The sequence below is a fragment of the Canis lupus genome, chromosome 32 (genome assembly GCF_048164855.1).
Source record: "Canis lupus baileyi chromosome 32, mCanLup2.hap1, whole genome shotgun sequence".
Lineage (NCBI taxonomy): Eukaryota > Metazoa > Chordata > Mammalia > Carnivora > Canidae > Canis > Canis lupus.
This window is the reverse complement of record NC_132869.1, coordinates 5,120,564-5,142,815: the sequence shown is the minus strand read 5'-3', so window position 1 is coordinate 5,142,815 and position 22,252 is coordinate 5,120,564. Positions and strand designations below refer to the sequence as shown.

Genomic DNA, 22,252 nt, shown 5'->3' with positions numbered 1-22,252 from the left:
TGCCAGGCAGCCCAAGAGAGGTTCTGCAAGGACATCCAGAGTCCTGCAACCAAGCTTGGCCATCATAATAGTCCTGTCTCCAGGAATAGATTTGCCTTAGTATCCCTCTTACGTGCAGGGAAAGGGGATAGAGTATGGAAATCCCTTCAGAGCTTGACTCCTTGATTTATTAAGTTCCCTTAACTAAGTCCTTTGAGGCACATTCTCAAGGCCTCCACAAATTTCTCCTCCTTTGACTTTATAGTATCTTAGGAAGTGTTAGCTCTTGGTTCCAGTCATTTTACTGGCTTTCTCCTATAGATACATCATGAATAGAAGAATATGAATTCTAATTCCATAATTTCCACTGAACCTTCTGGAATTAAGTTTTTCCACATATAATGTTGAGTTTCCTCACTGGTCTATTTTTTTTTAATTACTATAAAACACAATTGAAAGAACTTTGTAGAAAAATGTGTAAGAATGGATGGTGTTAGAGAAATTGTCACACTTATATTTTTGTGTATTTGGTGAGTTAAAAGGGAGTATTAAGATAATATTGTCCTTCATGTCTTGAGAGCTGGGCCTGGCCTGGTATTTGCTCACAGCCTCAAACTCTAGGAGCAGAGAATCATGGGAATGGTTAGAAAGAACACGGTCTGTACTTCTGGAACACTTCACACGTCCATACTTCTGCCCACTGTTCCCAAGTGTTAATTCCAGTTCTCTTTGTAATAGAAGCCTTGTCAAAAGGCTGTTAGAGCCTCTTATCTAGACTCCTGCTGTTCTTGTGCCATACTCCTCTGTTCTAGGATGGTCTTTCCCCCATATTGGAGTACTTACCACTAATTGCAGAATATGTGCATGCTCGTATGCAGTCAGTCATGTTTAAATTTGAAATCTAGAATCCTCATCTGTATTTAGACAGTTACTTTCTTTCAGTTGTTCTCTGTTAGATGCCTGTTGCCAATTTTTTTGTCACTAGGGAAATGTGTTGCAAATGGATATAAGCCGATTTAGTCATGCGAACTCTCTTAGGTTCTTTATAGCAACAGCAACAACAAAAATAGTAGTCACAAAATGTTGGAGGTGGCCATGGATTAGCAATCCTCAATGGCTAGAAACAAAACAAATTTGGAATCAGCTCTTGAGTTCCATGCATAAAAGTTTCAGCCTTCATACCTCATTGGATTCTTATACTCCTTGTTCACATGTGAATAGGGAGTAGATTAAAAATATTTTAGCCATTCTACAAAATTTCATGCCCTTAATTTCACCAGTAAGAGCCAGCTTCCTAACTTTCAAACATATTAACTAACCATTAATTTTGTAGATAAAACTCATTTTGAAATTCATTTTATTACCCAAGCTTCTGATATTGATTAATAGGTAAGAGAAGTGCATTAAATTGTTGCCTTTAGAGTATAGGCTTTCTGATTCAAGGCTCCCTGACTCTCAAGGCCAGTTGCATTCCTGTTTGGAATTCGGGCTAAATAAAGCTGGGCTTACAGCTTAACCTAATCTATACAGACACATAATATCACACTCCCTGTGCTGAAGTAGCTCAAGGACATTTACAAACACTATAATCAGATGGTTTCTCTTTCTCTTTATGGGCTCCTAGGGCTCTTCTTTCTGTCAGCACCTCTGCCTGCTGCAGGGATGTGAGCTGGCCCTTAATATAATCCAGCTGTTGACAATAAATGCCTCTCCTCCCTGGCCACCCCATCTCCCATCTTTCTCTTCCTCCCAGGACCACTCTAAGCAAAGCCAGGGATTTCCACCTCAAGGCCTTTGCCCCTTGCTCTTCTCTCTTCTCAGAGTGCTTTTCCTTTGGCTCCTTGACTGACTAGCCGTGTCTCATCCTTCAGTTCTCAATTCGAATGTCACCCCCACAGAGCAACCTTTCCAGTGTAGCCCATCTAATTCAGTGGACCCTTCTTTCCTGTTACTTTTTATGACATCACCCAGAGTTTTTCCTATGTATCATCTTTAATACCTGTTTTGTTGTTGTTGTCTTGTTAATAGTTTGTTGTTCTGTTTCTTATTCATTGTCTTGTTTTATTTTAGGGTCAAGATATCAGGCACTGCCTCGTTTACCACTGTTTCCTTGGTAACTAGAGTAGTCCTTGCCCATAGTAGATGTTCATTAAACATTTACTGCAAGAACATATGTGGCCTCACCACTGGGCAAGGGAGATGGACTGTCTGATCCTTCTCACGTAACACTATTAAACACTTCGGCTTACTGGGACCAGAGTTCTTCTATTTATTCATTGCGTGTCACAAAGGCATATTTGGGGTCTTCAAAAAAACAACTATTCCTTTGCATATTACCAGATCCTTCAATCTTCAGTCCTAATACCATCCCTTCCCTGCCTGCCTGTGAGTAGGATTGCCCAACCTAGTATGCTGTGGCTTGTGCAGGTCTTGCTCCAATCAGTAGGTTTTTGTGTCAGTTACAGACTCTGAGCTTCAAGTTCATCCTTTTTGCTAGCTCTGTGAAAATGGATCATGGCTCCTCAAATATTTTCCTTTGCCAGTTGGCCAAGTGTTAAGTTTTGTTGAGAGGACACTGGAGAGACATTTCAGGAGGAAAGGATTTAGCATCCTGGTTCCTGTTTGCCATGCACAGATTCACTAGACCTGACTAACCTTGTAGAATGTCTGTTTATCCAAGGCTGTAGACAGGAGGCACTGGGTAACTATTATAGTAGAATAGCACTGAGTTCCTAGTCTTAAACCCCTCTCACAAGAATTCAGTACCCAATAGGACTGTCTTGCCAGGGTGACCTTGTACCAAATTATTTGCTGACAAAGTTTTTTTTAACTCAACAAAATCTACTGATGTTGTGGCAGGGAATTATGTACTCCTGCTTCTTCTAAAAATCTCTCTATTTGTAAATAGCTCTAAGAAGCACAGTTCATTAAAAGGAATCTATTAAAAGCCCCTATGCCATAAGTCTTCCAGTAGACACTACACAAGAAAATAAGATAAATCAGAGCTAAAGCTCTTCATCAAAAGTAGAACAATTATAAGTAGCATAAAAAAATTATAAGTAGCATAGCAAGTACAAAGTGAAATATTGCATCTGTGAACAGATGAATGGATAAGCAAAATGCGGTGTAAACTTATGAAATATTATTCATCCTTAAAAAGGAATAAATGAACCTAAAGATGTTATGCTAATAAAATAAGCCAGACGCAAAAGGACATGTATTATTCCACTTACATGAAGTATCTAGAGTAGTCAAATTCATAGAGACAAAAAGTAGAATGATGGTTGTCAGAGGCCAAGGGGAGGAGAGGGTGGGGAAATTATTTGTTTAATGAGTACAGAGTTTCAGTTGGGGAAGATGAAAGAGTTCTGGAGATGAATAGGGTTGACGGTTGCACAACACTGAATATATTTAATGCCACTGAATTATATACTTAAAAATGGTTAAAATAGTAAACTTTATGTTATATACATTTTACTGCAATAAAAAATTCAAAAATGACATCTTCCAAAGTGAATACCTAAATAAGCATCTTGCCCTGACCCCTTCTACTTACAACACACACATATCCCACCCTGCCCGAATCTTATAGATTTTGTGCACATCATCCTTTCTGCTTTGAAAAAAAGCACAAAATAGCTCCATAACTCCAGAACTGTGTTATTTTACTTAATAGGTAGATTATCCACATGCTTTAAGGCAGTGTTGTCCAATAGCAATAGAATGTGAGTCACATATGTAATTTTAAATCTTTAGAAACCACATTAAAAAGAAAGCAAAACTAACTTAATACTATCTTATTTAATCCAATGAACCAAAATATTATCACTCAATGTGTAATCAATATAGAAAATTCCTAGAGAGATACTTAACTTCCTTTTATTGGCATTTTACCCTATTTCCCACCTCCTTTTGGACTAAGCATGTGTGGCTAGTGGCTGTTGTACTGGACAGTGAAGCTTTAAGAGCTCCAAAGAGGATTTTTTTAAAAATAAAATGTGTTTTAGAAAAATAATAAAATAAAATGTGTTTTAAAAAATTTAACACTTGATTTTTTCACAAAGCAATGTAGGAGTCATCACATGGAAGACTGTATTTCATTTAATTAGATTGTGATTTTTTTTTTTTTAATTAGAACTAGAAATGGTGTGTTGTTGACACATAGTTTAACTTTTTTCCCCCTAGTGGCACTTAATATAGTGGCATCTAATAATCAGTAATATTTTAGATTCTTTTTTTTTTAAGATTTATTTATTTATTTTCAGGGGAGTAAGTGAGGGGCAGAGGGAGGGGGAGACTCTTAGGCAGACTCTGCACTGAGTATGGAACCCCAGCTCAGGGCTAGATCTCACGATCCTGAAATCATGACCTGTGCCAAAACCAAGGGTCAGAGTTAACTAAATACTCAGGTACCTCATGACATTTTAGATGCTAAGAAATACCAGTCTTAACCCTCAGGTTCTTTGGTTCTTTCTCCATAAAAGGAGCAATAAAAGGCTTACAGAACAGCATTGTTGCAAAGATTAAGTAAGATGATGTGTGTAAAATATTTAGCAGCTTTTAGAGGCTGCATACATTTCTTGGCTCATGACCCTCTTCCATCTTCCATTGCTTTGACCTCTGCTTCTGTCTATATATCTCCTCCAGCTGGCTCTCTTTCTTTCCTCCTTCACTTGTAAAAACCCTTGCAATTACACTGGGCCCACTCAGAAAATACAGGGTAATCTCTCCATCTCAAGATCCTTAATCACATCTGCAGCCTCCTATGAGGTACATAGTTACAGGTTCCAGAGATTAGGATATGGATATCTTGGTGGAGCTATTATTCTTCCTCCCACATCTGGAAAGGGGCAAGTTGCTCTTTTATCCTGATCTCTATACTCTTTCCATGGAATACAAAGGACCCAACGTGTAAAGAGGCTTTTAAAAAAAAAAAAAAAAATCAAGGGAAGGGAGGTGAGAGCAAATGTAAACCCAAAGATTGGGAAATTTGCCAAAACAGCTATAAATATGAAGAAGGAACCATCAGAATAGATGTTTCTTCATACTGAAGTGAACTCTCTTTTTACATAAAAATGTCCCTGCCTCTTCTCACTTATTTTTCCAATTTGGAAATAAGCTGTCCTTACCACTCTTATCTTTGCATAAGGAGTCTGGAGATTACTCTAAACACTTTTTTTTTTTTTTAATTTATGATAGTCACAGAGAGAGAGAGAGGCAGAGACACAGGCAGAAGGAGAAGCAGGCTCCATGCACCGGGAGCCCGATGTGGGATTCGATCCTGGGTCTCCAGGATCGCACCCTGGGCCAAAGGCAGGCGCCAAACCGCTGCGCCACCCAGGGATCCTACTCTAAACACTTTTAAAACAGCAGTTCTCAACCTTGGCTGGATATTGGAATCACCTGCAATGGAGAGTTGGTGGGAACAGGGGCTTTTCAAAAATATCAATGCCCCTAAATGAAATCAAGCTGGGGTTGGGGCCCAGGCACCAAGATCCTTAAATATCCCCAGGTGATTCTAATGTATTACTAAGGTTGAGATTCACTGGTGTAAGGAAATGACTGGCTTCTTCCTCAGGCCCAACAAATGTTCTTTTTCTTGTTCTTTCCTTTACTAAATAATGTTTCACTTTGGTTTGTATATTTCTGGGAATCAGTGGCCTTGAGTTAAAAGAATTTAGGAAGTTACTCCTAGGAGGGCGGTGGAGGAAGTCATTGAGAGGACATGACCACGGGATGACCTGTGAGCACTGGGCAATTGGTGGCTCCTCACCCCCTGCCCTGTCCTCGAAATGTGTTTTCCATCCACTTTCCCTACACTAGAAGCTGCATCAAGGCCATAGATTTGAGAGAGCATGTGTTGTTGAGATCATCTGGATGGTATACTTCACAGAACCTAGTTAAGGTCTTTGCATAAACTTTTAAGATTCTGGCCAGCAGCTGCAGAGATCTATTCATTTTGCAGCCACTCAAGACAAGCATCATACCTAAGTTCCTTGCTTATTAAACCTGACACCTACCCATCTGGAGTGGCCTGCCTCTTTCTTTGCCTTTGCCTTGTATGGAGGCCCCTAGGCAAACCCGTAGAGGGCCCTCAGGATTATCTGGTATGTTTTTCTCCCTCCAATCCCATCAGTATCTAATCCATTGGAGACACAAGTTTATTGAATCCATTTTGAGTTTTTCTTGCATACCAAATGTAAGTGAACAATTAATAATGTCTCTTGAACAGTTAGTAATCAAGTAAGCTGCTGTTAAGATTTCCTCTGCTGGGAGAATTTTCTTTCAAAATTCAAAGATTGATATAACTCTGTCCTATTCCTGGGCAGTCTAGTCTATTTAAAAGCCTGGGGGAGTTTTTGGGTTATCATTCTTCACCTCCTTTCAGTTAGGAAGCTCTTCCTCCTCCGCCTTCATGCATTGAAATCCTATCTCTTTGTCAATGTTTATATCAAATGTCACCTCCCCCATTAGCTCTTTCCCATTCTTGATGTAATCTTTCTTTCTTTTTCTTTTTGAGCTTCCTTGGCACTCTGTAACCCCTTCTTTGTACTTCATTCTTTTTAGCATTACAGTTACTGAGTATTTTCTTTTTTTCCTTGCTAATAGGTTATACACTCTTTCAAGGTTGAAATTACATGATAACATATACAATTCCATTGTGTCTGTTTTCCCCAGCACAGTAGTGCAGATAGGAGGGACATTAAAATTTGGTGAACTGAAATTTTTTCTTGTAAGGTTGGTCAGTGGTGATCTTCTTAGTTGGCAAATCGTTGTGCCAAAGATGGGTTTCCCATTCCCAGGAAGTCACTGGCATTTCAGGCTCTAGGCTAACGTTGACTCATCAGTTTCCTACACCAGAGATTACACCATGCCTAGAGAGGCAGGTGGAGCTTTCAGCTCCTGATCTCAGATGTACCTCTCATCTGAGACTGCAATGCTGATATGGTTTTGCTTAGAGTGCAAATATAGATCCAGGTCAAACAGGCCTGGAAGGTAGAAAATCTACTAAACACCTATATTTGCAGCAGGAAGATTCTAGCAAAAGGATGGATCCATAGCCAGGAAATCCATCCTCTTTCCCATCAGACCCTCTTGGACATTCCCCTTCTGTCACACTGCCCTTTGCTTCACTGCCCTACTTGATCCACCCCATCTCACCAGCCCTAAATTGTCATTCTCCTCATAACTACCAAAAATCACTGTTTTTTCATTTTTCTGTGACTTAGCTCAGTGGGACTGAGAAATTCAGGACTTCCCCCCACCCAGGATCTCTCTCTTTTTTTTTTTTTTTTTTGAAGATTTTATTTATTTATTCATGAGAGACATACACATACAGAGGCAGAGACATAGGCAGAGGGAGAGGAAGGCTCCCTGTGGGAAGCCTGATGTGGGAATCTATTTCAGGATCACTACCTGAGCCAAAGGTAGATGCTTAATCACTGAGCCACCCAGGTGCCCCAAAATTCAGCACCTAAAAAGCTTCCAGTTAGACCCAGGCTTCACCAACCTGCCACAAACCTCCCAGAAGAAAAATAAATCCCCCCTAAAAACTACAGAACACTTCTGAAAGAAATTGAGGAAGACACAAAGAGATGGAAAAAATATTCCACGCTCATGGATTGGAAGAATTAATATTGTGAAAATGTCTATGCTACCCAGGGCAATTTACACATTTAATGCAATACCTATCAAAATAGCATGGACTTTCTTCAAAGAGTTGGAACGAATCATCTTAAGATTTGTGTGGAATCAGAAAAAAAACCCAAATAGCCAAGGGAATATTAAAAAAGAAAACCATAGCTGCGGGCATCACAATGCCAGATTTCAGGTTGTACTACAAAGCTGTGGTCATCAAGACAGTGTGGTACTGGTGCAAAAACAGACACATAGATCAATGCACAGACTGCTGGCAAAGGGTAGACAGTTCCACACCAGGGCAGCTTTGCCAGCTGAGAGCCGCAAGGAGAGCAGCAGGGAAGCCTTCCAACTGCTCAAGCAAGTGGAGGAAGTAGCGCCTGCCCATTCATGGTCTCTGCCACAGAGACAGCAGATTTGAGCTTGGGGACTGTGAAGCCTTTCAGGATTCAAACTCACTGAACTCCCAGAGCAGCCAACTGATATTGTTCTTTCAAGCTGGCACCCACAGATAGGGAGTGATGACCATGGCATCAAGGCAAGGGTTTCGAGATATGGAGTGTGGGAAAAAGATCCACCACGAACATTTCAACTGGGCTTTGTAAAGGAGCAACCTGCAGGGGACAATGGCACCCCTGGGATGGGTTGGATTCCCCCTGAGTCCAATTTTGTAATACTAACAGCTGTTACATGAGAGTGACATGGCTATGTGTGAGAACTAAAGCTTTTATATGGGCTCCTCAAGAGCCACTCCAGGCAAAGCTGCTGTTGTTGGAGTCATCATTCTAATAATTACTTCAGGTTCCCTATTATGTCCTCAATTCAATACTCTCACCCACCTGCAGGTGACAGTGGCTTTAATATTTCTTTCAGCACCCCCCCCATAAAATCCAATTCTCCCACCCTGTATTCATACTAAGGTATGAATGGCCCATAATACCTTAATAAAGCATTACTCAAGGCATTTTAAAATTTTAATCATTTAACTAGAGATATAATTGAGCTCCAAAGTAAAATTTAACACAGTGACTAGAATGATAGATATTGGGTCTCTATAGTAACTTTAAACAAATCATAGAGGAGAGAGGAAAATAAGTACCTGATTACAATGATGGATTCAATAGTTCTGCTAACTAGCAGACTAGTATTGGATCTGGAGATGATTACAAAGGTCTTTATTACATCTGAGACATGAAAGACAAGTGTCCTAGGTGAGTTAAGACATGGCCGGTGAGCCCTGTTTCTGCCCTTTGCTAACTGGATAATCCCAGGCAATTCACTAAACTATGAAATGGAGACCATATGGAAGTATCTAGCACAGTGTCTGCAATACAGTAGATAATCAATAAATGTGCTATTGATAGTTCTAGGCCCCAATTAAGCCAGCATTTATACTTCAGAGAAGTTTTGGAGTTACCTGTAACTTTGATGTTGAGTTTGGAATCTACTACAAAATCAAGAGTCATTGAGAGCATGGTTTATTGCTTATTTCTTGAACTATTCCCCCTTTCTTCTCCTCTGCCTTCCAGTACATTGATTGAGCAGTGCCTAGCACATACTAGGAGCTCAATTAATGTTTGTTGAACTAAGCCTTTACACCAGACTTCCTTACTCATTCTTAAGAAATACTGTTTTTTTCTCAAGATATAAGAATTACAGGAGCATCACCCACCCAGACTCTTGACAAGGAGAAGTGATGGAAGTACTTCCAGTTTGCAGACGGTTCTTCTGGGAAGCAGGAGAGGCCAGGAAAGGGTTAAGATTGATCCCTGGGAGGGTTGAAGCCTGACAAGCTTGGAGGTTACTGAGGGCTGAGAGCTGTTTCTCACTCACGCAGAGACTTGAGTGGAGGAATTCATAGAATCAAAGAAATATAAGTATGAATGATCTTAGAAAGCACCCAGAAATCGACCTCAGACCCAGGAAGGATGTGTGGCTTGTATAAAACCAGACAAGTAACAAAAAAGCCGGGTCCAGGGTCCAAGGCTTGACACCTTATTCAGTGATTTTTCTCAAGACAACACTGGAGTTGGTTTAAAAAAAAAAAAAAGTGCATTTTTTAAATTTATTTTTTATTTTTTATTATTATTTTTTTTTTTTTAAGAGAGCATTTCCAAAACTCTGTTTGGAACAGGAGAAATGAAATACATCACTCCTTAGGGCATGGGGTATAATGTTAACTGATAAGGGTCCTATTTCACATCAGCCTTCTCTATCAAGGAAATTGATCTTTTGCATGACAAAAAGGATAGTCTGAGTTTTAAGATAGGTGAGAAGATATAAGGAGAGTATCTAATCCATTTAATTGAATTCAAGCCTCCAGACCCGAAGAAATTCCATTTCAAAATACTAAAAGAACTTGAGGCTGTTATAACAGGCTCCTGAGGGAGAGAATGATTAGCCACCTTAAAGGAAGGGTTAACCAGCTGCCTGGAGTTAACAATTATTACAAGGCCAGAGGCAATTTCACACCCAAGCCTCCCTGTCCAGCAGTTTCTACTCTACCAGGTGACTCTGGCATCTAAACAGACTAGTTTAATCCTTCATACAATCAAGGTTTTGAATGATTGCAATGAAGCAACCAAAGCAACAAAATGAAATTTAATAGAGCACATGGTAGATCCTGCATTTAGTATTATCTTTCAATCTGCACAAATACAAAGCAGAGGAGATGTACAGTAAAAATAATTCATGTTCAAAAGGTCAAGGATCTTGACTGAAGGGCGCCTTGGTCAAGCGACTGAATCTTTTTTTTTTTTTCAAGCGACTGAATCTTGGTATTGGCTCAGGTCATGATCTCTGGGTCATGGGATCGAGCCCCAGGTCAGGTTCCCAAAGCTCATCAGAGTCTACTTAAGATGCTCTTTCTCTATCCTTCTGTCTCCCCCTAACCCCTATGCTCACTCTCTCTCTCTCTCTCTCTCTCTCTCAAAATAAATCAATCTTTAAAAAAAAAAGGATCGTGGTTGACTCCAAGTATACGTCTTTGATACAGCTGCCAAAGTGGCTAAAGAACTCTTGGGAAGCATTAATTGTTCAGAATAAAGGAGACTTAACTCTGGGAAACAAACTAGGGGTGGTGGAAGGGGAGGTGGGCGGGGGGGGTGGGGGTGACTGGGTGGCTGGCACTGTGGTGGGCACTTGACGGGATGAGCACTGGGTGTTATTCTGTATGTTGACAAATTGAACACCAATAAAAAATAAATTCATTTAAAAAAAGAATAAAGGAGACTTGAACTACTGTACTTTGTCAATCAGAACTCATCTGCAGTATCCTGTTCAATTCAGTAGGTGTCCAGGGAAAGGTAAAGAAGATAATACAATTCTAGAAGCCATGTCATATGACAACTTGAAGGACTGACAAATATTCATTTGGAGAACAGAAGACTGTTCAGTTTTAGTGACTTAAATATGACAGAAGCCGTTATTTTACTGTGTGGCTTTATAAGACAGAACTAAGATTAACTACTAGATAAAGGCAAACTTTTATGTCATATAAGGAAAGGAATGGAAACTCATATTGGTTGAATACCCACCATGTGCCTTTTGCTGTGTTGAGTGCTTTGTATTATTTTGTTAAAATCTTTCAGAAATGGGTGGATTTTTGGGGGGTGGTAAGATTCCCGTTGCTGGCAGTCAGATGTCCAGCTCAGCACTGCTCATGTATGGCAGCAGTGACCTCTCTTCTGCGTCTCAGACTTGGGAACCATCCAGGCCCCTCTGGAGCCAGTGTCCTGCTTAAAAGCAGACTCTGGGTGGCAGAAAAGACCATTTGTGCTTTTGCAACGTGGATTTCCAGTATAGCTTCAAGGTTCCAAGTCCCCACTGGATTGCTGACTGCAAGTATTGGGCTACTGTGTCCTTATTTTCCTAAGCTCCTATTTCTTAGCCAGTCTTGAATGTTGGGTTGCTCCCACGTCTACCTAAGATGTGTCTGTGGGAAGGGCTGGGCACTAGAGCAGAACCTGGAAGTTCCATCAACTTCTGAGGTTTGCATGTCTGGAGATGGCACAGAAAGTAATACTCTGGATATAAGTTTCTTGGCCAATTGCAGCCATTTTCTTCACATATACCTATAGTCTTAGAATCACTCCAATGCTGAAACCCTTCAGCCTAAGGAATGCTTCTGGCCAGTGAACAGTATCAGCCAAGATCCTGGCAGGAACCAGAATTCAACTTGGAGGATTCCACTGAAGAGTTTAGTGAGGGGACCATCATAAAGGTGTATGATCATGGGATCAGCAGAACTTCACATGCACCAGGCACATTCCAATGTCAAGGCTGTGTACCTGCTATCTCCCCATCAGCTACACCACCACCTCCCTGCCCCCCCCAAAGCTCTCCACCATCCACGTGGCTTCCTCATCTCATTCAGGTCTTGGCTATAACACTACCTTCTCAAATGAGCATTGTAGCTTCCGCTCCTCATCCCCTTCCTTCTCCCCAACCTAACTTTTTATAGCATCTAATATCATCTGATATTTCTCTATTTTAATAATTTATTATTTACCTCTATCACCAGAATGTGGGCAGAGAGTTTTGTGTGTTTTGTTCAATCCCAGTGCCTGAAACAGTAACTACCCGGTCCAAGAAAGAGTCTCAATAAGTATATGTTGAATTGATAAATACTAATTGTACTTATTAGAGCTCACAGAGGGAATCACCCAAAAGTGGCAACTGATCCATCCTTTGCTTCAGCTGGCTGATCAAACTCCTGCCCTTTTAGAGGAGGCCGGCTGTAGTGAAAGAGCTTTTATATGGCCAGGAGAGGGTGCTGTGGATCAGTTTTTCATTTTTTTTGGAGTCCTGAGACCCTTAACCCTCTCCTCCCTGAACCCCCAAAGAAAAGGTAGGACAGGGTTGTGTCTACAGCCAAAGCAAACATACAGTGCGTCTCTGCCATGAAATGCAGTTAAAACCTGTTAAAATCTGTGTCAAGAATGGTGTTGAAAGGACAGAAGATCATCAGAAAGCAAGAGTCTGAGGAATGTACAGGAGGAAGGAGATGCCAAAAGTACAAGGAGCATTTGCAAGAAGACAAGTAGAGCAGTCTCAGGTCCTGCAGGATATCGGAGGAGACAATATGGGAGAGATGGCATTTGAATTAGGATTTGAATGATAGATCGGTGCAAAATTGTGTTTTGCTGATTTTACACTACATTTTACTTGTCATTTCAATTTTAGGGTAATTTTCTTGTCAGTTGAGAATGAGTAACCATCAGTGTACATGAAAAAAAAAACCAGGTCAGCTTTTCAGGACATCTCACCCCCATAATACATAGTGAAATATAAAAATAAAAGAGCTTTAGGAAGGACAATGTGTTGTTAAAATATTTAATGAAAGCAAGTCTTATACCCACCTCATGATTCCTCAGTTGAACAGCCTTTGTGCCCACCCCAGAGGAAGTGGAGAATGTTACAAATGAAGAGATAATTTTTTTTTCCCCTCTACTGTGTTTTCAGTATGGAGCAGAGAGTGGAAGTATTGGGAAGCTTTTCTTTTCTTTTCTTTTTTCTTTTCTTTTCTTTTCTTTGCTTTGCTTTTCTTTGCTTTTCTTTGCTTTTCTTTTCGGTTTTCTTTTCTTAAAACAGGTGGAAACTGAGAATGTCTAATGAGGCCCCAGGACTCACAGACCAACACAGTGAACTCTGGTCAAACATATTCTTTATTTAAAAGAGAGCCACTACAAAGGGAAAAGCAAGGGAAGAGAATGAAATGAAGAGGTCAGATGTCCAAGTCAAGGCTCCCACTTCCTTCTTGGTCCATCCTGGACTCAGGGCTATAGCCATGTCCCCCCTTTCTCCACTGGGTACAGCGTGGAGCCCCTCATGTCACTTTAGCCTAATGGGGTAGAACTTCTTCTACCTCTAGAGTGAGGAAGGGAAATAAGACCTCCCTCAGCCTCTTCAAGGTGTCCCTGGTCATTACCATGGGTAGGGCATCCACAAGAAGGTCTGGATTTATGTACTGCAGGTGGAAAAGTACATAGCCCAGCAGCCTAACGAAGATCATGACCATGAAGACAAGACACCTGAAATGTCTGCAAAGAGACATTCTTGGTTAGCCTAGGGGAGAGAGAACAGCCCAGGACCCAGCTTTGGGGGTGACACTCACACTCATAAATAACTGAATTGCTTTCTTCAGGGCAAAACTGATGGAGAATAAAGACACAAAGGATGAGGGGAGGGGATAAGGAATAACAGAAAAAGATCCATGGAATGGTTAGAAACTGCATATGGCTTTCCTGACATGTAAGCCCTCTGACAGAATAGATGTCTCCATAGAAAAAGTTGGAGGTGCAAAAGGAGATTTTCCAGGTAATACTTATGTGGCAGGCCTTTTGGAGGTTGCCAGAAAATGTTCAGGACTATGAGTCTATGAGTCTCATGACCAGTAGCCTTCCTTGGGTTTACTATAGGAAGCCATTCTAGAATTTGAAATAAGATTGGGACATTTCTGACATTAATGTCCAAGCAAAATCATTAGGATAGGTTTTTTCCTAAACATCAAGTGTCAAAAGAGACCAAGTTAAACAATAAAAGATGTGCGTGCATGTGTGTGTGTGCGTGTTTTCTTGTGTGCCTCAAGAAAATTTCACACTGAAATCTTGTCTAAGGCCTTCAGTCTTCAACTATATTAAAATGTCATAAATTGAAGCTCTTCGTTAAAGGGCCACATGGAGCATTTCAGAGTTAGTCTGCTTGTTTCACAGAGAGTTCAGGTGATTTTTGTTTTCTAAAATTTTACAGCCGGGCAGCCTCGGTGGCGCATCGGATTAGCGCCACCTGCAGCCTGGGGTGTGATCATGGAGACCCTAAATCGAGTCCCACCTCAGGCTTCCTGTATGGAGTCTGCTTCTCCCTCTGCCTGTGTCTCTGCCCCTCTCTCTCTCTATCTCTATGAATAAATAAAATCTTAAAAAATAAAATAAAATAAAATAAAATAAAATAAAATAAAATAAATAAAATAAATAAAATAAATAAAATAAATAAAATAAATAAAATAAATAAAATAAATAAAATAAATAAAATAATAAAATTTTACAGCCACCTGGGTGACTTAGTTGGTTAAGCATCTGTCTTCAGCTCAGATCATGATCCCAGGGTCCTGGGATGGAGCCCCAAGTCCCCAAGTTAGGCTCCCTGCTCAGCAGGGAGCCTGCTTCTCCCTCTCCCTCTGCCCCCCTTCCCCTCTACCCCTCCGTGCTTTTTCTCTTTCTTTTTCTTAAATAAATAAATAAAATATTTTTAAAAAATTTACAGCCTATAGTAAAAGAACTAAAAGAATGAGTGCACCCTGAACTGTCTTTCCAACAAAGAGTATAGCAGAGATTACCAGGTTCAGGATCTGAAAAATAGAAAGGAGCAAACCAAGAACCATAAAAATGGAAATGCAAAGTAAAATGCAACCTGCAGCCTTCATCTTGAACAAATAGCTATTTTTTCCAGCCACCAAGTTCTGCTTAACTCTGATGCTGGGGAAAGAAGGAAGGAAAGGTTGGGAAAAATCTGGGGCTGCCTGATAGTTTCTTGTTGGTGGGTATATTTATCCTTATTCCTTATGTCCTTACCAAGTCACTCACTTTTATAGAGCAAATGTAACCTAGACTAGATAAAAGCCAAGATTCTACCACTTACCTGTACCAAAAGATTCTCTTCTGTTTCTTAATGATGGTCTTCTCCTATGAGAAGCAAGAAAAGCCACAGATGTGCCTGTCCATGCGGTCACAGACAGTGTAGCAGGGTGGCTAAGAGCCACTGGGGTAGCTGCCATAGGGTATGGAACAAGGCACTGATCTTCATTATGTCCTAACTCTAGGTTTATTAAAAAGGGGAGGGGAATGCAAGGAGCAGAAAGAGAAAAGCCAGGGGAGGGATGGATGAAAGAAAACTCAAACATGGGACAAGGAAAACTTACCATGTTGCTTTGGATGGTCTCTACCAGAATTGAACCAGGTTTCACTATTTGGGAAGAGTTGTTCTGGGCTTTGAATCTGGGTGAAAAAGATCAGATCCAAGAAATATATAACTCATCTGAGGAGCTGATGAAAGGTGCTTTTCTAAGCCATGCAACATCTATGATTTATATCCTGGATTCTTGATAATGCTCAGTGTTTAACATTCAAAACTTATAATGGCTCAACATACAGAGAAACTAGCAAAGTGTGGTCCATTCTTAAGGGAAAAGACAATCAATGAAGAATAACCCTGATGTTGGGCTGAAACTGCAGAAAGTCTTACAAATATATAGTCACTTGACTTATAAAACAAGGCACCACTGAAAATGCATGTTCTCTTAAATAAATGGTGCTTGGTCAATTGGCTCTACACAGAAAAATCATTATCTTGATCTCTACCTCACACAATAGAAGAAAAACAAATTCCAGATGAATGCAAATCTAAGTGTAAAAGGTAAAATAATAAAAAAAAATTAGGGTAAAGCATAGGAAAATAATTTTATGACCTAAAGTCTAAGAAAATAAAGCTGGTCTGAGAAGCTTTGTCCCCCCCCAAGATGTCCCAGGAACTGCAGTCCCATTGGGGACATCATTTTACCAAACTTACACTTCTTTTTCAAGAAGCAGCACCTCTTTTTCCTTTTCCATCTGCCTCAGAATTTCCTGGTATTTCTTCCCATGGAAAAAAAAATTGTTAGAATGAAGAATTTCCCCATATTTCATTTCAATGTCATTGATGATTCTCCTAAAGTTATCCCTAATAGTCTAAATGGTGCATGCATGAGTGTGCACACATGAGTAGGGAAATGTTCTAATAAAAATTGAGAAATACTGGGACTAGGTGAATATACATGAAAAGAAAAAAAAAAAAGAGTTCCTTCTTTGAATTCTGCTTGTATTCAAATCCCAGCTCTGATGCTTACAATTGTGTTCCCAGAGCACATTACCTAACTCCCCCAAACCCCAGTGTCCTTGATTATAACAATAACATCCCCATAGTTTTATTGGACAAATTAATGGAGAAAAATACTATATGTTGAGAGCTTAAAAACAATGTATGTGCCAGTGCCTGGCACAAAGTAAATCCTTAACATACGTCTGTTTTGTTGTTATTGCTGTTGTACAAAAGGCATTTTGCCCAGTGGCAGATTTTAGCCTAATGAGAAACCAAAGAACCCCTGGATTTGGAGAAATTCCACCTCTACTCTGACTTGCACCTGTAGGCAGCATACCTTTATGTAGTGGGCCTGGTCCTCACAGAGCTGATGCAAAGATTGGTAGTCACTCTCTATCTAGAAAGAAAAGAAAATTAACAAATCTCATCAGAACCAAGCCTAGGCTGCTCCTGGGGACCCTAACTGGTGCATTGGACATTTCACTGATAACCTAGCAACTTCTTACTTTAAAGTCAAACAAGCACATCACAGAGCAGTGATCTAATCATTCATGGACATGGTATAATTTTAAGCAAAACAAAAATTGTTGGCTCAGGTTGTTGTATGCCTGTCAGGGGAAACAGCAGTAGAGGTATCAGTGCACTTAGGCTTGGGATTCAATGATAGTATTTTGAATAGTAGAGATAAAAGGGTGTTTAAGAAATGGTGAAACCACTACTTCTAATATAAGTTTTCTTTCCCTTCACCTGCATGTGAATCAGAAATTCATCCACCAGATTCTTGCTCCTCCCCATCCTGTGCCCCAAGCTGTCCTGTTTCTAAGACCTTTGGTGTTCTCTGCCATTTATATCCTGGACAGACCTTCCATGAGGAGAAACTGCCTCTACCTTGAACAGCTCCTTCTCTTGCTTTGTGCAGGATTCTGTTGACTTTTGTAGTCTCACCTGGAAGACAGCCGAAAGTGAATAGCATTGTCTTGTGGAAAGTAAATGGGTAGTGATCACCCTCTCTCCAGACCAGCAAAGAAACATGATAAAAATAGCTACCCTATATTGAGGGATTGAAGACACATTGTAATAATCTGGGGTGGGTATTATCATTAGCTCTATTTGTTAGATGAGAAGACAAAGGCAAGAAGTTAAGTGCTTAACTTTGAAAGTCACACAGTGGCAGAGCTGACCTTTGTGCCCTGGTCATCTGACTGCCCAGTCTCTGGGCCTTACCATCCTCCTTCCTCTAGCCCAACTGACCAAAGCTCATGGGCCTCTTTCTCCCTCTTATATTCCATAAGGTGTACTCACACACCCTCTGAATCACAGAGCAAAAAAGAAATCTCATGCCTCCCTTTCAGAGAAAAAAAAAAAAAAGGAATAATAGGGCTCTGGCATGGTAGGCTCAGCCAAATTGCCACATTCACCATGTAAATCTGCAGAAAGGTTCCCAATAGGGTATCTGTCTGTCCTCTGTTGGGCATCTAGTTCATTCATTCATTCATTCATTCATTTATTCATGCATTCATTCAACAAATATTGAGTATCTACTATATGCCAAGCACTGTTTTTAGGCACTGGAGAAATAGGAGTGAACATAGATTAAAAACTCTTGCCCTCATTGGGCTTACCTTCTAATAGAAGAAAAAAAATAAACTAAATTTCAAAAATAAACTTTTTGGGGGGAATCCCTGGGTGGCTCAGTGGTTTAGTGCCTGCCTTCGGCCCAGGGTATGATCCTGGAATCCCGGGATTGAGTCCTGCATCAGGCTCCCTGCATGGAGCCTGCTTCTCCCTCTGCCGGTGTCTCTGCCTCTCTCTCTCTGTCTTACATGAATAAATAAAATCTTTAAAAAAACAAAACTTTTTTGGACCATAAGGCATGGGTTGGAAAATGAGATAAGATTACTGACATATCTCTGTATAATTACAGAAGTTAGTATTCTCATCCTACTTGAATATCTGTATTGTGTGTCATTCAGACCCTAAGCTTCTTGGCAGGCCCTCATGTGCTTCAGCACGTGTGTTCTAGTGACTGATGGGTGTTGAGGTCTCTGGAGCAATCCCCTCAACTTTGATGGCATTGAAGTTACCTCTGCAGTTACGTGACTGATCATGTCCTGAATGTCACATGGGCCATGAGGTAAAAGACACTGGCTCACTCTGATAAGCTCACAGACATACCTAGCTTGGGAGAGTCCTTTGAAAGCAGTTCCTCCCCAGACCTAGACTTGACACATCTCCCAGAAAATCTCAAGGTTTGCTTTTCTGCTCACCTTCAGTTCTGCCAACATCTGCTTTAGGGTTTCTTTATCAAGGCCATCATTCTTACGTCTCCTTGAAATCTGAAATACCACCCCCAAAAACATGAACTGAGTGGGTCCACACAGACATAAAAAGCTGGGCTAGACTTTGGGGTCTCAGGGCTATGGAATGATGATTAATTAACCTAGATCCCAGATAGAGTGTCTCCTTCTTGCTTATGGGAGCTGCCTAAATCCAGGGTGGCTGGTTAGACCTTTTTTGTTCCCATAGGCCATGAAAACAACTATACAAGGAGCAAGGAGGAAGAGGGGGAAGAGACAAGAGGACAGAACAGTTGGGGGAGGGAGGGAAAAGTCTTTTCTCCTATAGTCCCTTAGTTCTCTCATCAAATCTGTAATGCCAGGGAACAAGTGGGGGTGTTAATCAGAGTTTGTCCTAAGAGATTGAGTAGGCAGCAGAGGAGAGGGAGCACACACATTTAGCTGGTTGCTCCTTCTTGGGTCTTTCTGACTAGAGAGTTCAGGGGTTCATACTATTCTGTCAAGATTCCTAAGAAGTGAACCTCCTTCAAGGGTGGCCCTCTTTACCTTCTTCTGAAGCTCCACCACATTCCTGCTTAGAATCTTGTTACTTTTTTCCTGTGGAAAGGAAGAGGTAAAGGGGATAAACTGCTCTGCTTTTGTACTTTCCCCCTCCCTGGGTGTCTAAAATATGGTCTGGGGATAATGTATGGAGGGGGGGAGGGGAGTGGGGAGTACACTCTGGCCCCACACAGAGGATCTGGGAAGAGAGCCCAGGCCTAGGAAACCCCATGCCAAATGCTTCATTCTCAGAGCTTTCTCCTCTGATTTCTCCAGACATAGCAATGATCATGGATGCTAATCCCCTGAGGAGGAGAGCAGCAGCTGACTGCAAGCCAAATGCATCACATGGTCCTTTTCTAGACACCTTCTTACCAACTTTGCTGTCTCTGATTCCAGGTTCCTCAAGATTTCCTCCTTCTCAGATGTGATATGGTTCAACTCCTCCCTCTCATTGGCTCGTCCTAGTGACAGGGCAATCTCTCCTTCCAGACTGCAAAATACAGACACCTAGATGTGGATCAGTCATAAGGAAGCTGCCAGGAACCCAGTTTAGAAAGCCAAGGTCTCAGGGAGCCAGATCGACTCTCAAACACAGTGGCAAATACAACATCAGCCTAATGTGGGAATTTAATGCAAAATCGATACATAAAGCTTCTGGGGGCATCACAGTTCATGCTTCAGTATTTAACACACCAAGATTTATCAACAAAAAAAGGAAACCTTCCTCCCACCTTCTCTTTATTTTAAAGACCATTCAGTTGAGAAGCCCTTTCCTCTCCAGCTGCAAAGCCTGACCTTTGAATAGCTTCTTCTTTCTCTTGAATTTTTCTGAGAAGAGTTTGATTTGCATCATCCAGTCTTTGCAGGTCCTTTTCAAGGTCTGAGTTCAGGTAGTCAAGATTTTGTTTGGTGACTTCTAATTTCGGTATTTCCATCATCGCTTGTCTATAGGAAAATCATCTTTCTTACTAAACTCGGGACAGGAAAACAGAGGAGCCCTAAGATTTCCCCTGGTAATCTCATTCATCCTCCCATCTTCTGCTATTACTCTAAGTAGCCTTATGTTGTAATTTTCCATGAGAAATTGATTTCTACAGTGTTTTGCATAGAATAAATTCCTGGAGTCAAGTCACATTTTAATTTTAAATATTATAAGTGGAACCCATTAAAACACGTTTTACAAAGCAGAAGAATATTTTTCATATGAATAATTATGCTCCAACTTACTTATTTTTTAAAATTTTATATGGAACATGCAGAATCCAAGTTATACCTTTAAAGCATTTAAAGATTTGTGAGGGTGAAGGGATTTCTTCAATTCCCTTTTGTTACAGTCCTGAGGAATTTATGCTGCATATTTTCTATCCCAGTCAAGTAGGCACACAGGCTAGGTAGGGGGCAGGGGTGGAAGTGGATCTTTTCTCCAAATAAGATTGACTTGCTTTTTGAGGCATTAGCGGTTTCTGAAAAAACTCCACCATTATTAATATGAAGAGGTCCAAAGACCTGAAACTACAGTCTTTTCTCCCCTTGAAGGCTGCTGGGCCTGAGGAGATAATGTTCTACATAATGGAGGTTCTCTTCCTTGCTGGATTGGGGCACATCCTTCCCATAGCAGCTCCTCTACTGAACTTTTTTATCATCCTCATTACTTACGCATCATCCAGTGGGTCTGGTCCAACTATGTCCATTGTAGGTCTCCTAAAATGTCAACACACATTTATTATGGAAACGTAGCCCCTAATGTCTAACCTAGTAACATTGCCCCACACTGACCAGGCAAGACAGAGCCAAGAAGAAACACATGCCTCCTGAACCCTCCTGCTTTTTAGGACCAATTGCAATGTTTTACTAAATTCCAGTAACCCAGATTGTGTTTTAACTTAAGATTGTGTGTGTGAGTGAATCCCACTGGAGTTCAGAGATCTTTTTGTTTTCACATTTTGGCTACCTTTCCCTTTCCTGGCCTGCATATTTCTGGTCACAGGTAAAGTGCTAGGGGTGCTCAAACTGATGTCTATTAGCAAATGCACTCAGTTTACTTCTTACCCAGATCTCCAGGGAAACTTAGGGAAAAACATAGTGAAGAGCCAGAGGGTGCCATAAAGCTGCCAGCCTGATTTCTAGGTCTATTGCCATCCAAGTTCTAAGAAGCCCTGGATGTTAGAGGCTGAGTTGATTTCGAAATAGCAGCAAAAAACAACAGGGTGGGCAGCAGGATACATCTACCAGCAGGGACTCTCAGAGATGGTGTCTCCTAACAACACTGCCCCAATACTAAATAAAGTTCAGGATGGAAACCAACCCAAGAAAAGTAGAGTTCCAAACGACCCTCTCCTTTCATGTTCCATTTTCTATTCTCTTTCCTCTGAAGCTTTTTGGCTTTAATTCTCTCTTTAATTCCTTCTCTCACCTTCTTCCCTTTTCATTACTCCCCTGCATTTTTCTCTTTTTCCTACTCTTTTTACACACAAGGTATGCCAGCCTTTGATGATGCCCTCTGAACTCACCCTTCTCTTCCCAACTGAGATTTCTTCAGTTCCCACTGAGATTTCCAACTGATTGTCAGAACTTTCAGAAAAGGTATCTCCTTGCTGATTGAATTCTCCACATATCACCAAACCTGTCCTCTCCAGTGGGGTGGGGCAGCATGTCATAGTGGGTAGAGGTGAGGTGGTGGCAACAATTCCACGTCACCCCTGTAGGCAGCATGGGAGCAGAGTTCAGAACTTCAGGGTAGTTTAAACCTCTTCCTACACAGCAATGACATCTATACAACTCATTTTTTTTTTAAGATTTTATTTATTTACTCATTAGAGACACAGAGAGAGAGAGAGAGGCAGAGACACAGGCAGAAGCTTCCTGAGGAGAGCTTGATGTGGGACTTGATCCCTGAACCCCAGGATCATGCCCTGAGATGAAGGCAGAGCCCAACCACTGAG

General features: G+C 40.9%; 1 protein-coding gene across 4 annotated transcripts in view; it reads right to left on the bottom strand.

Annotated features, from left to right (window-relative positions):
* The window catches only part of LOC140622891 (transmembrane and coiled-coil domain-containing protein 5B-like), a 33,459-nt gene extending 11,493 nt beyond the window's left edge, over positions 1–21,966 (bottom strand). Inside the window, exons 1-12 of one of the 4 annotated variants that reach the window (XM_072808658.1) lie at positions 21,821–21,966; positions 20,967–21,011; positions 20,106–20,255; positions 19,683–19,800; positions 19,314–19,364; positions 18,738–18,806; positions 17,359–17,415; positions 16,808–16,867; positions 16,183–16,247; positions 15,536–15,611; positions 15,256–15,299; positions 13,266–13,658 (exon numbers count right to left, since the gene is read on the bottom strand). In XM_072808658.1, the coding sequence (XP_072664759.1) occupies positions 13,460–13,658; positions 15,256–15,299; positions 15,536–15,611; positions 16,183–16,247; positions 16,808–16,867; positions 17,359–17,415; positions 18,738–18,806; positions 19,314–19,364; positions 19,683–19,800; positions 20,106–20,255; positions 20,967–21,001 (924 nt within the window). In that variant the 5' untranslated portion in view covers positions 21,002–21,011; positions 21,821–21,966 and the 3' untranslated portion in view covers positions 13,266–13,459. Of the gene's footprint in view, positions 1–13,265; positions 13,659–15,255; positions 15,300–15,535; positions 15,612–16,182; positions 16,248–16,807; positions 16,868–17,358; positions 17,416–18,737; positions 18,807–19,313; positions 19,365–19,682; positions 19,801–20,105; positions 20,279–20,966; positions 21,012–21,820 lie in introns of those variants that run through there. The other 3 variants (XM_072808661.1, XM_072808659.1, XM_072808662.1) reach the window with 3 other exon arrangements.
* Positions 21,967–22,252: the final 286 nt, after the last annotated feature.